Genomic DNA, 15,024 nt, shown 5'->3' on the forward strand with positions numbered 1-15,024 from the left:
AAATCAGTGTTTGATGTATTCCTTTGGCTATATCCTGACTCGCTTTAACCTTCTTTGACCTGACCCCACTGACTATTACCGCTACGGCTGAAGCAGAAATCCTTCAGCTTGATGTATGCAGTACAGACTTGAGCCTGTGGTTTTTCACATCAATGGATTCAATTAGCAGAGTTTTTACTAATCAGCTTAGCAGAGGTTGAAAAATTTGTCAGACATGGAACAAAACTGTCCATACTTTGGAGTTAATTGAATAGCTCATCTCTGTTTTCATGTATAGTTTGCTTGCGAAGTTGTTTACTTCCAGCAACATTATGATGATATTTAACAAAGCAGCCTTTTAAAAAAGGCGAAACCAGTTTATTTTTCTCCAGTTAAACAGGGGAAGGTACAAAACATGAAATAGCAACCATTAAGTCTTTGATCTGTATATGCTACTTATCACTTTTCAGGCAAATGTTTTTAAACTATAATTATGCCTGAATGTCTACTTTTGAATTTGATTTATTAAACTGGGCAGGCAGACTAACAATTAGCATTGTGGATTGATGAAAACAAATAAATTTGCTGGTCTTTCCTGTATTGACAATGATTATGCAGCAACAGTAATCCTTCTTTGCTTTGCCTTGCTGGGAATAGTTCATAATTTGATTATCTGAGAAGTTCATTATAAAAGATGGACGGCCATTAGAATGAAAGAATATTTGCAGGCATGATGTGAATTATAGTAACTTCAAAATGAAGTAAAATAGAGATTGAAAGTTCAAGAATGCTATTAAAAACCTTTAAAAGTGTATGAATGTGCATATGCATAGGGAACATAAAATACGATTGCATAGAGAATTTTCTATTTAATTGGCATAACAGTATTTTAAAAACAATGACATAAAAGTTCTCATGAACAATTAGTAACAAGAGGTCTTTTACAGCAAATTAATTTGCTTTATGCCGGTCTTCATAGAGAAAAATCTTCATCAAATCTTTCATTTTTTCCAAGAGCCATATTTGATCATATTTAGCTCCCTAACTGTATACAGAGCTAACCTTTAATTTCTGAAGGTCAGTTGTATAAAGTTTAGAGGGAAGGAAAACCTCATCTCTAATTAAGGACATGGTGCATGGAAGGGTTAACTTACTGTAAGTCAAGATGCCTGCTGTTTAAAAAAGCTGCACAACTTCTAAAAGTGATTTAGCTCTCCCTCATCAACGGAAAACATACCATGGGTGAGTTGGGCTCAATTTGTCATGTGTTCAAGTGCTTACCTTTTAATGCACACCTTGCCTGTTCCTTGTATATATAAATGTGTTGTGTGCTTACTTGTTCCATGGAACAGCAGCATGATTTGCATTGAACTTTGCCACGCTGTTCACATGTGCAAACACATTACAGAAAATCACAAACTTCAGTTGCAAACACCGGTCTTTTATAAACTAGCACAGGCTTATTGCTGGTTCGGGGCTGAGGTTAAGGCACTGATGCTAAGGAAGAAGTTTAAGAATATTTCCTGAGTTTGGTCTTATAAAATGTTTCTTGGGGTGATTTTTTTCCTGCCTGAAGCTAAATGTTTGATGGGAAGTATCTCAGGCTCAGTCATTGGAAGGTCTTCTAAAACCTTGTAACTACTAAAATGTTAGATCTTTAAGAAGGGTATTTCAGGCTTCTGTCAAATTAGTTTGGGACTTATTACAACAACCCCATTTAAAAACTTTTATTAAATATACAAAAATAAAAATTAAAACCAACAGAGTTTAAGTAAAACTTTCATTTCCATCCTCTATCGACTTTTCCATTGAGCTGCATGAATTCTTTTACAGAAGGAAAAATCCCCTTGGTTGCTTAGATGGCATTACTGTCAGTCTTAACTGGTTGGGACTGCATGGAGGATTGTTGAAAACAGTCTGCTCAGGCAACCTGGACTTTTGAGGCTAAATTTGCTTTCTCTAAAAACTTCTTCAATTAATAGAAAAAAGTTTTCTATTGTCTACATACTTTCTGGCTGCTGTGAGATTAGAAGTGTAACCCAAGTTCTCGTAAGCTGTTCCAAAGGGTTATAAACTGGTGCTTGTGGTGATTAGTTTAATCCACATTTTTTTGTTATGTTTCAGAAATGTGCATATCTGACCTGAGGATAGACTTGAGGTAGAAGATGACAGGAAATAACAAGAGAGGGAAAATTGCATGGAGAAGGAAAAGATTAATAGGGGTGATGCCAAGAATTTGGTTTTTATCTCAGTATTTAATGATACTTAACATAGGTTATAATGTTGTGTATTCATCTACTTTTGTTCTGGGGATAGAGAAAGCTAGGACTGTGTTGCAATATAATCCAGGGAATCTAATCATACTAAGAACTGTAACAAAGGAACTTTTTTTCTCTCCTTGAAGTCACAAACATTTAAACTCAAGTAGGAGATGTTTATGCCACGAGAAGATCATGTAGAGATCAGCCAACTGGCCTGTGTCAAAACCACATAAAGAAATACAGCAGTAATTAAAGCTAAATCAGTGAATGTGGACTTCATGACAGTGTTGCAATGGAGGAATGCTTGAGATATGTTGCCTCGAGCTGGGCTTTTGCAGTCAAGTATTCTGCAAGAAGAGTTCACTGAGTTTGGTACAGGTCTAGTTCAACCGTAGCATTTTGGACCAAGAAGCAGTAGTTCTTGTGATGGGCAAGATGACATCAAAGTGCTGTAGGGGTGAAATTGGGACACTTAGTATGAATGAAAAACATTTAGGGTGGAGAGAAACTGATGTTTTGAGCTGTTTATTTTAGAGGATAATTAAAAAAAAATTATGAGTTAGAAAAGGTAGACTAAGCACTGCTATTATCTGTACGGAGTCAATAAACCTATTAGAAATGAACATTCCTTTTAAAAGTTTTTTGAACAAAATACAAAGTTGTGGATTTTATTTACCATTAGATGTCTTTGATGCCAGGAACTTGCCATAGTTAAAAGCTCTCTGGGGTGTCTGTGTAGATATCAAATATATCCAAAGCTGAGAACGTACATTTAGGAAAACTGTGACCTTCGAGTTTGAGCAATAGAACTCATGTTACTACCAATGTTTGAAGTGACAGATACTCTCTTGTTGCTGCCGGTTCACCAGATCTATCTGATTGGTGATTTATATTTGTTTTGGGTAGTTGGACTGTATCCAGGAACTGAAATTCTTATGCTCTAAACCACATCTTATGTTTGGAACAATGTTTATTCCAGATACAGAATCATTTTGAGGAAAAAGACTTGTTCTGAATGATGCATTGACCATGTATTTCTGTGTGCAAGTTCTTCCCCTGAAATCGGCATCAGTGGCTTTCCCCAGGGCTGGTGGGATATGTAGGCAGGAAGGAAAAGCCAGTCCTGTGCTTTCGTGTCATGTGTCAGCCTCTTGAGTTTTTTGAGGTCAGAGGAACCTTTTGTTGTGGCTAGGCTATTTTAGAGTCAGCTTTGCAAAATTTTTTGTATGTTCTTGCTTTTTGTCAGAGGATATTGAACAGCATATCTTGCTGATTGTGATCCAATGTATCATCTGAATATATTAAACTGATAATTATTCCAAACTAGAGGAGAAAAAGGGAGTAAGGATTTTGGTAGTTTATGTGCCATTAGTGAGCCATATGTTAAGATTGCTATGGAAAATGAGTAAGTTCTAAGAGCCTGCTACTGTGACAAGCAGGGTCCTTTTTACAACAGGGTGGAATTCACAGAAAAGTAAGGAAAGCCTGGGATATGGTAGCTGAAATAGGCTAGTGTGAAGCTTCTGAAAACTCATACTAAGACTTTATTCATATTTAAACTATTTTAACTGAAAAAAAGCCCCTGCTTAGTAGAAGGTATGGTAACCTTAGACCTTGAAGCTATCATTTCTTAACTATGAAATATTTTTATCATTAAGGAGTACTGAAACGTTCACTGTCTGAAGTACTTGTGCTAAGCATATTCAAAGAGCAAGTAATCATTTGGCCGAGAGATTTGACCAAGTTCAACTTTTTGTTTGTATATGCTTCCTATAAAGTTGCGTAGGTATTGAGCACCTGTTAGTACCCAGCTGAGTAGGTAAAATGTGTTTAAAATACAAGTTTGTTTTTCTATTTGAGACCATTCTACTGATGTCATCATTGCTGTGGAATCTGAATATCTCACTATATTTCTGTACTTCGGTTGCTATTATGCATACACGTGCCAGAAACTTATTGTGGAAATGTTCCAGTTAAATTTGAGTTTATGAATGGAAAAAACCTGAAATAATGTTTTGACTTCTAATTATTTTTTTTAAAGATTCTTAAGAAAAACAAAGCATAGATAGATATAATATATATATATAGAGAGAGAGCATATATAGGGATGGGTTGAATTCTTTCTTTAGCTAAGCTTGCTCACTGAGCAAATAAATATTTTGCCATAAATTGAAAGAAGATATGATATCTGGTTAATGCAAATATTACAAAAGTGATACGAATATGTTGATAAATACCCCTTAGCTTAATTTCTTTGAAGTTTATGGGAATTTTATCAGCACATGTGACTCTTGTATTATACACAAACAAAAATAATTGTGAAGCTTGCTTTGTTGTAAACAGTATCCAGTCATTGTAAATTTTGACATCAGACATTAGAGCAGTTTTCAGTTCTGGACTGTTGAAGACCTAAATGCTATTCATCAGTTTCAGCGCTAGCATTTGCAAGATTCCTGTATCAAATTGAACCATTACTGACAATATTGAGGTTTTGGATTTTTTAGAGATGTTACCTTCTTGAATGTACTTCACTTTTTGCACTTTTATTAAGTGCTTGTTTGCTTATTTTCTACTACTGGTGCAGAAGTCACTCAAGTACTACTACTTTCGACTGAGGCTTGTGTGGTGCTGTCTGTTCTCTGGATGTCCTAGAATATCTAATGTGAGATGCCTAGAGAGGGGAAGGATAACTTAACCACTGTCCAGTTCTTTCTTACCATCTGTGGTTACCACTTAGAACATGATTTTTGAATTTGCTTGCTAATATAGTGTAGACTTTTGTAAATAATTGCACATAGTTTCATATGTGTGATCCTCTGTGCTTGACCAGAATTGTAGCTTTCAAGAAGGAAAATTTCACCTTTGCTTGCTAGAGGCTTAGCCCCACCCAGCTTTGTCTTTAGGCTTTAAAAATTGAATCAGCAGCACCTGTCAGTAACAAACTTAGTGGCTGCATCTATGCATGAAGCACATTACTGAAAGCTATGTATCTATATGCAATTTCCTAAGGGAGCCTAAAGAAGTAATTGACTGACTTCCTGGGGCAGATGTCTATTCAGATTCAGAGATGTCCAGGGCCCTAGCTGCTGAGCACATGCTGTCACGTGTACTGTGGCTGCTTCACCATTACATGCACCTAAAGGCCTGTTGTCCTGCCTGGTAATCTGAGGAGCAGGAGAGGCGGAAAGGAAAGGAGCCCCACCACAGTCACAAAAGAACTCTGCTCCTTATAACACTGGCCCAAGGTGAGTTTTCCTACAGTGTGGTATGACCTGTCATCAGGAATGCCTTTAGTATCATCTAATCCAGAGTATATATATCATGTATTCTAAAGGTAAGCAAGCAAATGTTTATGGCTCACTTCAGAGCTGAAAAAGCTGGAAACTAGTTCTATTACATTATTAATAAGGCTGCTTCTCCGTGACACTTTCTGGATTTACACTTCACACTTTTTAGTATCCTTGTCCAATATAGCCCTGTGGCCGTGTATCATGCAAAAAGTGCATTGTTTGCCTCTAGTTTGGAGCACAAACTTCTGTTTCCCTTTTTAGGGTTTTAAAGCCGATTTTGTATGTGGCGCTGCCCTCAGAAGCTGTGGTTTCTGCATTGTCCATTTTGATGGTTGCAGGCAGGTTCTGGGACTTGCTTTGCAGAGGACTTGCATGTGGAGGATTCTAACTGTACTACCCCAGGAACATTTTTGCTAAATCCTGACTATCTTGTATTGTCTGTCAATGAAAGAATTTAAGCCAGCTAAATTGCCCTGACAGGTGATTGCTAGAGGCAGCAAATCAAAAGGGAGGTTTTTCATCCCACTAAAGAATTTTAAGTGGTGCATCACAGATCTAGTCTGACTGGAGAAGCTGATCTTGTGTAGGTGAAAGGGAGAATGTCTCTGCAGCATTGGTGAGCATTGTGGTGGTAATCTGAGTGAAAAATGGCTGAAATACATACCTTTGCCAGAAGTAGTGCCTTCTCACTATTTTGCTCTTAGGCACTTGAACCTGTCTCAAAAACATTTTCTTTTCCCTACATCTTTATTTCTTCCTTTCTAAATGAAAAGATAGTTCAGTAGAAAAATTGATTTAGATTGCGTCAGGGGTATGTGTAACAATCTGAATTTATGCTGAATATGCTAATTCTTTTGTTTCCTGATATTGAGTGATTTCCTTTGCAAGCAGTAACTTACACAGCTAAAGGAAACAGAAAAACTTCCCATGTGATACCATGACATTGTGCATCTTCCTACCTTCTCTGAAGACTACAGATCTCCTCTTCTTTGTTCTTTCTCTGTGTCTCACTGATTCTTGAACATTGAGGATTTTTAGAGGAAGCTTGGGATTAGCAGTAGCAAATGTAGTATTTAGGGCATTCTCCTTAAAGAAGGAGAGTGGAGTCAAACTGCCTAAGGTTGAGGAGGGCTTTGAGCCACTGCCTCGAGGACTGTCGAGATGCAACAGCCACTATCTCTTCCGTCCAGCAGATGCTTATCTGCAGAAGTCCTTTGTCAATACTTTCTTTGGCTGGATCAGATGGTTTCCTGATCAGGAATACCGAGGCATCTTACAGACAATAGAGAATCAGAATAGAGAAGGTTTAAGCAGAAGTCTTCTTAAACCTTCACTTCAGAGCTGCTTGTTTCTCTGTTTTCTGTGCAGAGCTGGAAAACTGTTCTGACTTTACATGGTGTGATTTACTAGCCTGGGTCGGGCACCTGCTTTAAGTGTTGCAGCCTTTGAGTTAGTATCTAAATTAAGTGGTCTCAAAAATGCCATTGTATACAGCATGTAAGCATAGTTATCTACCTTCTGGAGATTGAATATTGTTAAGGTTTACCAAAAAGTTTTATAATCTGTTTTATAATCTTATCACTTGCCACTAGTGACTTTGGGGGGCTATAATGCCTGTTCATGGCTTTCCACAAGTAAAGCAAAGACAATTTAATCCTGGGACAACCACTCTGATAGGAGATGACAGCTTAACTGATTTTGAGGCTTTTTTTGTAAATTTCAGTAATACAAAAATATGCTGATTTTAAGTAAATAGTTACTATGTACACACATTATAAAAAAAATTCCTATGAAATGTCTATGGCTATGCTTTTATTTTTTGATATTTCCACTTCATCTTACTGAGACTAATTTGCAACAAAGTAAAAGAAACCATCTTCGATCATACAATATCTAACATGTAACTCTGTTCTATTGTGATTTTAAAAGGGGGGGGAAAAAAGTCAGAGGTGAAATTTTGAACTTCTTGGTTTAAGGAAATCCTGGGGATTTTTTACTACATTGCTGAATATCGTAAAATGGATATTGACAGTAATGATATCAGGTCTAGACCCCATGCACTACAAATGGGCAGTTATTTGCCCTAATTTTTATAGGCTTGGTCCAATGGCATGAATGGCATTCATCATCTTTGTAATTAAATCATTTAAATCTTACACCACTCATTTAAATATATGTTGTGTTTAGCAACTTGTACACTTCTACAGAGGCATTTTTTCAGTCTAAAAAGACTCTGTTATCATAGAATACAGGGTGGGGAAGAAGAGAACAGCACTTGGTGTGTCAAGTTACATACAAAATAAGCTACAACTGTTAAGACTGAACAGTAATGGAAGGAAAAATACTCTGTAAATCTACTGTTATCAGTAAACCAGGTAGATGAAGCTTTCATAGCTCGCAAATCATCCAGACCCCAGATCACGGTAGGTAATGGTGGATAAGAATTAGAAAGCTGTTGAGAAAACAAGAATAATTTCCAGAAATTTTTTTGGCGTATTTGCTGTTGACAACCTTTCTGCTACATAAAGCAGAGGAGCCATCTATAGGAGACAGACTCTGTATGTGATTCAAAATGGGAAAGTTACTGAAAACATGAAAGTTGAAGAAAGTTTGAGTACATGTGACTTAAGTGAGAGTTTATTGTCCCTAGTAACAAAAGGAGGGAAGAATGCTGAAGTAAAAACAATGGATTTTGTGAAAGAAAGCTACAGTAAATACAGAATTGGTAGATAAGATCTCTTTAGTCAAGCCTCAAGGGGGAAAGGAATTAAGCTTTGTTAGCGATAATACTAAAGCACAAACAATGCTAATGCAGAGATTTAGATTTTAATTAAACTGTAAATTCTTCATTGACCTCTGAGACTTTCTCGGTTTGCTGAGGAATAGAATAAAAGATTTGTATGAGAAAGGGATAAAGTGGGGTAGGGAGCAGGGAATGTCAACACCCAGATTAACTGCATTTCATTTTTAAGCAATCGGCATCAAAGTACTACGCATATGCACACACATCCAATACTGTTCTATCATACAGTAAAAGAAGAGCCAAATGAAGTGTTTATCATTTATAAGCTTTTCTTCTAATGACAAGAAAATTATACTGGTGTTCTAAAGCTTTTAATCTATTTTTTTTGTGCAAGTTTTTGCCAAGTCAGCTATATATAGGTGGCTAGCACACTACTAATGCCAAAACAGCATTCTGCCATCTGTCTGTGTATGCAAATTAGTTGTTTCTGAAAATTAAATTATATTATAAAATGCAAAAAAATGCCACCGACTCTGCAGCAAATTTTGGGAATACCATAGATAGAGTTTAGTTTGAAAGTGTTAAAATACATATATTTGGGAGTTACTTTATACTGAGAATATTTGCTGTTGCCTGACTTCTCTGTAAAATCTTGGTTTCTGAGATTTTCTTTTGGAGCTTGCAGTCTTGACAGTTGGACTGGTAACGTTTCAGCCTGGTAAATGCCTGCTTTGGTTGGAAATATCAGAAGTTTATTTTTAAATGACATACTGCGTTCTTCTAACCTATTTGGAATAAAACCAGAAAACAGCAATTGTTTATGCTTGATTTAGTGTGGTAATGTGTATACTGTGCCATGTAGAGACTGAAGCTTTATATATTTAATCAAGAGTTTGTGCAGAATGTGTTACCATATGTAACTAACGTGTAAGGGGTTTTTTTTAGGCAAACATAACTGTTTACTTTGCAGGAAGAATTATTACTAGCATAGTCAACACCATATTCAAGTATGATTCCTCCTAGTCTAATTTAGCCTGTGCTGGCATAGATACCTGGTTGTAATACAAATTTCTTCAGGCAGCTGTCAAATCATTTTGGTTACCAAGCAAATAAGTTTTTTTATCTATGTTATGAAATAGGAATTATGCTGCAATTGGGGAAGCAGAATGAAAGAGCCAGTAATGGTACCTTTACTTGTAGATTCTGCTTTCTTCCAACGAACTTGAGGGGGAGCATAAAATGTCAGTTAGAGAAGGCAGTGATATTTTTGAGCAATGTAGATTTCGCTGTGGTAGGTCCATGTGAGAATGCCAGACTATAGTATAAAAACAGTAAAAGGTCACTGCCTACTTTTTTTTTTTCTCCCCTAACCATCATTTGGAGCATATTTCAGATGTTCTTCTCATCTCAAGGCTCTGAAATAAATTTTCATTTTTGGGGGTTTTTTTAGTTCATTTCATGACAGTAATGTCAGTTGCTTTAGCTGGTTCCCATCATTTGAATCAAAGGATCAAAGTACTTGCATCCTCCGGGACAAGTATAAATAAAAAGAATTGAAATATTCTTAGAAAATATTCTTGTCATACTGGGAATCATTTGTGAACTTAACTTTTCCAAGAGATGAAACTAAGTGAGAAAAAGCTGGTGCCAGCTCAGCCTCTGAGTAACTCTGAAATATTGCTAGTGACTTAATCTTAGCGAAACAAAATTACTTCAGGACTATTTATGTATTACATGTAGTCCAGCTCTTTCAAGAGATGACAGTATTAAGAATACAGTTTTATTAGTATGTTTTAGGAAGCTCAACATCTTAAGCATGATCTGTGTAAAATTCATATGGCTTGTAGCTGGGTGAGAAGGATATGCCTTAAATGTGTTGATACCAAGCTGTGATCACTGTAGGAAAAAAAACACTTGCAACTAATAAAGAAGAACGGCATTTTCATTAAGTTTCATTTAAACCCTTTTTTTTTTTTCCCTTGGAATTAGTTTCTGTTTTGGATGATAGTAATCTCAGCTTTCTCCATACCAATACTTCCTGCTTTTCATTCTGTTAAATGTTGAACTCTTAACACCAATTAAATATACTGTAAATGAAGTAAATGTTTAATATTTCTGTGAACTTTGGTATACTAGTGGTTTCTCTTTTTCTTTGAATTAGATGGCGAGCAGAAGACTCAAGTGATGATTCATGGAATTGAGCCAATGCTGGAAACACCCATACAGTGGCTAAGTGAACATATGAGCTATCCAGATAATTTTCTCCACATTAGTATCATTCCCCGACCTACTGATTGAAACTCAGCTGTATGGGTATGAGGATCGTTCTCAAGCTGGAATTATAAGGGCATGTCAACTTGCTTCTGTCAGTCTTGACAGAGGCAGCATGACCAGAAAAAAAAAAACCAACAAAAAACCGAAATAAAACAAGAAGTCCTCACTGCTGCAAGCCAAACAGGAAGAGAAGATCCTATCATCAGATAAGGGCAATTGGGCTGATCTTATTTTGCATCACCACTGCTTTTCTTCACCGCTGTAATTAAATCAGTTGCGATATGAAAGAATTTACAGGACCTCTGCAAGTCTGCTGTTTTCTTGTAAAACATAATGAAGCTGAAACTGTCAGCTGAAGAGCAAATGGAAATATGCCACTTGATTGTATTTCTGATTAACAAATAAACAGGGCTGTTTCCTAAAGCACTAGTGTTTCAGCTTTGAGAGTGGAAACTTGGGCTTAATTTTCTAGAAAGTTAGACACTGAGAGATTCAGTTACCAATAGCTTTTTGTAAAAGATCAAATTACTGTAAACGCCTCTTTCCTTAATGAGAAGTTCATGTTTACAGTATGTGTATTGGTATGCAAATGATCTTTTAACTTTGATAACAAGCAGTGAGAGATTTTAAAGTAAACCCGTGAGCATGTTTTGTCATTTAATAACATGCACAATTTAATAATTTACAAATACTTTTGATTTGTATGCTGTCACTGAATACTCCAGTATGTTTATTATTCAAACTAGTTTTCATAGACAAGCAATGATGTAGGATAATTTGTCTCAGGATTTATCATGGCATTTCTTTGTTCCTCATCTGAATTTTTTTCTTGTAAGAATATTTTCTTAATTTAGTTTTAAAAGTTCCAAAAAAATAAGTAAATGGATGTTGCAAACGGTTGTATCCTGCTGTTTATTCCCTTAGACTAGAAAACATTTAAATTGTGGAATGATGAACAGATGTATTGCTTTTTAATAATTCTGAATTTTGGAAAGCTAAGGCTTTTCCAAACTAATACTTCCTTACATCTGAGTTTAGTTTTCTACTGTGGTCCCTGAACAATTAGTCTGAAATTTGGAAGCTTCTAATGTCATCGCACAGATTTTTCCTTAGTTTAGCAGCTGTATTTTTAGGTTATTGGATCGCTTTGGTTTCTAAATGTTTGTTACCATTGCAGCTGCTGCTAGGACTCTTACCATTTTTTGTGTGTTATGTTGAATTCATCAAATGGTGTGCTATATTGCTTTGTCTGCAGTGTGTGGCTGTTTGTGACACAAGACTATGTTTATAGTAGACATATTGTCAAGTATATCAAATATAAAGAAAGCATGATGTTTTTCTTTCAGAAATAGTAACTGTTGAAGTTCCTACTCAAGGTCTTGGTTTGCACATGTCCCAGTAACTCCCAGCACTGTTCCCGTTCTTTTCCATGCTCCCTTTGTGGTAGGATACTTGCCTGTATCTGAAAAAGAAGAAAATGAAAATCAATCAAACAAAAGCCTCTTCAAAGTGTAAGAGGGGAAGGATCTCCTTGGGTGAGGATAGAAGGGCAGAAAAAGCCGGTAGATAAATTAGGTAGTGTTTTAAATGTAAATGAAGAAATAGAATTAAGGAAATGGAAGGGAAAAGATAACAGTGAAATAAACCTATGCTGTATTCTGTGGCTCATGAAGAATTTTTAAAACAAAACAAACCATGCTGATCGTGTTCATGCAGAATTGAAATATAATACTCTTACAGTGGGATGATTTGGTCGAGTTATTCTAATTTCCAGTTCTGTTTGGAATTTTTGTTGCAGTGTTGGATTGACATTTATAAACTTTCTTAGGCAGACATATCTAAATATTCTGGAGAATTGCAAAGTCCTGCCAATGGATAAATCAAATATTTTGTAGTGTCTTTGTATTTTTTTTAAAAAAAGGTCTTTTGTAGGGATAATTCTTCCATTAATCAGGGTAAGAGGTAGTACATTTAAAAAACTGTAGAGGTTGTGTTTCCTTTGATTAAGGTAAGATGGAGTAAATCACTGACTATTTTAGTATATTCTACACCAGCATTTTAAATATACAGCTGTCTTCTCATGGCCCATATTTGCTAGTAAATCCAACTTTTAAGGCCTAGCATGGAACAAAGGAATAGCTTGGCTTTAAAACATACTCCTTCCTCTTATTTTAACTATTTAAACTTTATTAAAAAATAAAACAAAGTTTGAGTCTGTCTTTATTTGCAGCTAAATAAGCATCTTTGTCATGAAGTGATGAAAACAATACTTAATAAGTAGGAACTTCTTAAAGAGCTGGTTGGGTGATGTATCTAAACAAAAGCACATCATCACAAAAATGAAGTTGTGTCTTTACCTGATCTAAATCACATTTTTTTAGTTTCTTTTACTTTGTGAATAACAATAGGAACAGAAGGTGTGTTGTGGCTTAAACAGTTTTCTTCACTTTGAAATGCTGTAACTTCAGGAAAAAACAGATTTTGTCTAAGTTGGTTAGAATTAACATAGTGCTCACTAAACTGATTTCAAATAATAAGGAAGAGTGTCAAATATATACACGCACTCTTACACTTAGAATTTAAGTGTATCTGGTGAACACGTTAAGTTATAGTTTAAAAAAGAGCAGAATACTAGAGCTTGTTGTATTTCATGATGTTTGGTAATGGCTACCTCCATATTTGGCTGTTCAGTGAAGGAAGAGTGAATTTTCCAATTATTCCTTTGATACCACTGGCTGTTAGCACATAAGGCAATGCCTTTTCATTAAGTGCTAGAAATTTATGTTAGTTTTAAATTATTTTCCATTAATACCTGGTCGGGGGCGGGGGGGGAGGGGCACCCTAAATGCAATAAGGACTAGTAACCCTGAAGAATGTAGAACAGGAGATGTTGAACTGAATGTACAGAGTGGGCACAGGGACTAGGGAGAAGGATTTCTGCTGGGAAATACATGCATATGTATGGGAAGCTCATACAACGGCAAGTTACACTGCTAAAGCACCTCTAATCCAGGGTTCCTATTATATACAGAAAATGGGGAGGGGGGACCTGTTTGCCTGCCTAGGCAGATGTTTTCACATGGAATGTTTGTGGGGGCCGAGGGGAGGGAGTTTGAATATCTAGTTGTGGAAAGGAAAGATGAGGCTAGCGTAGATACTGTGCTGCCTTAGTGGCAGAAATGCAGATACTGCTGAATTTGTGTATCAATATGGTTGGGAAATCTTGTAGGAATGTGAAGAAATACTAATCTTGAGGACAGATCAGGCACAGGAACACGCAGTATGAACTAGCTATTAATAAATTTATGGGAAGGAAAACCACTGAGCTACTCCAAACCCAGTTACTTCTCCACCATGAGTTTTGGGAGTAAACTACTATAAAGGTTAAGTTATGAAAAGGCTAAGAGCTGATTGCCTACAATAGCAGTCATTGGACTCAGTGACTGGGAAAGTCCTTTTGGTTCTGTGTCCTTGCATGTTTTGCTTTGACAGCCAGGTACATATCTGCTGATGAAGACTCTTGGTCATTACGTCCTGTATTATTTATATCCTGCATAATAATTATGGCGCTTTTTTATTTCCTCATGGTGAATGATGTCTGAGTGACAAATCCTGGTTTATGGCACTGACAGTAGCTGGTGTTTTTTTGGTTTTGATATTTAGGAATCTGTATCTTGGCTGTACAAAAGTATTAGCACACTCTCAGAAGACTTCTGGGACTAAAAAATGATTATTCACTTTGGAGAATGTTTTAAGCAAATTTCACAGCTTGCCAGTGATAATTTATCAATAAATCAAGGGACTGGACAAAAAAAGGACAGATTAGTCCCTTTCACAGGTACTTTCCAAATCAAGCATTTTTACATGTGATGATTTTAAACTGAAGAATATAGATGTAAGTTTGCTTGCAAGGTTAGCAGTAGTAGCTTATAGAATGTATTTATTCATATGCTGCCATATGTATATGTTAAAACTGATCACCTACTTTTCAAAAGTCAAATACTAATACTGATGGTTATCAAATTATGCCAGAAAGAGAATAGCGTTAGTGATCGTGAGGGCTCCCATTGGGTGCCATTATTCTGGTGCTGCAAATGGATGAAATGTGGAGATTGAGTGGATCTTTAGCAATTACTACCACTTTTTCAAGCTTCAGCCTTCCAGCAAAACCAAAATTACTCTGTCTTTACTGAGAAAATAATAATATTTTCTTGACATGGCAGAATTGTATTTCAGGGGAAAATATTTCCCCCCAAAATATATTTTTTATTCAAAATTTGTGGTTGTATCAGAATAATAAGTCTTTCAGAAAGTGACTTCAGCCATTGATTTTTAGCAATCCCCATTAATTTGGTTGGGAAAGAGATTCCTGAAGTGATTTTTTTTTTCTTTCCTAAGGATGAGAAAGGGTATGCACAGACTTTCTTAGAATATCACATCACGTACAGAATGGACTTCTGAATTAAAACAGGTAGGT

General features: G+C 36.1%; 1 protein-coding gene across 5 annotated transcripts in view; it reads left to right on the forward strand.

The window, feature by feature from the left end:
- ATG5 (autophagy related 5) overlaps positions 1 to 12,292 on the forward strand; it is an 81,772-nt gene extending 69,480 nt beyond the window's left edge. For all 5 annotated transcript variants that reach the window (XM_080389859.1, XM_080389863.1, XM_080389860.1 and 2 more), the window contains one exon: positions 10,435 to 12,292. In XM_080389859.1, coding sequence (XP_080245985.1) covers positions 10,435 to 10,571 — 137 coding nt within the window. In that variant the 3' untranslated portion in view covers positions 10,572 to 12,292. The remainder of the gene's footprint in view (positions 1 to 10,434) is intronic.
- Positions 12,293 to 15,024: the final 2,732 nt, after the last annotated feature.

Source organism: Falco punctatus (genome assembly GCF_963210335.1).
Source record: "Falco punctatus genome assembly, chromosome: 5".
NCBI lineage: Eukaryota > Metazoa > Chordata > Aves > Falconiformes > Falconidae > Falco > Falco punctatus.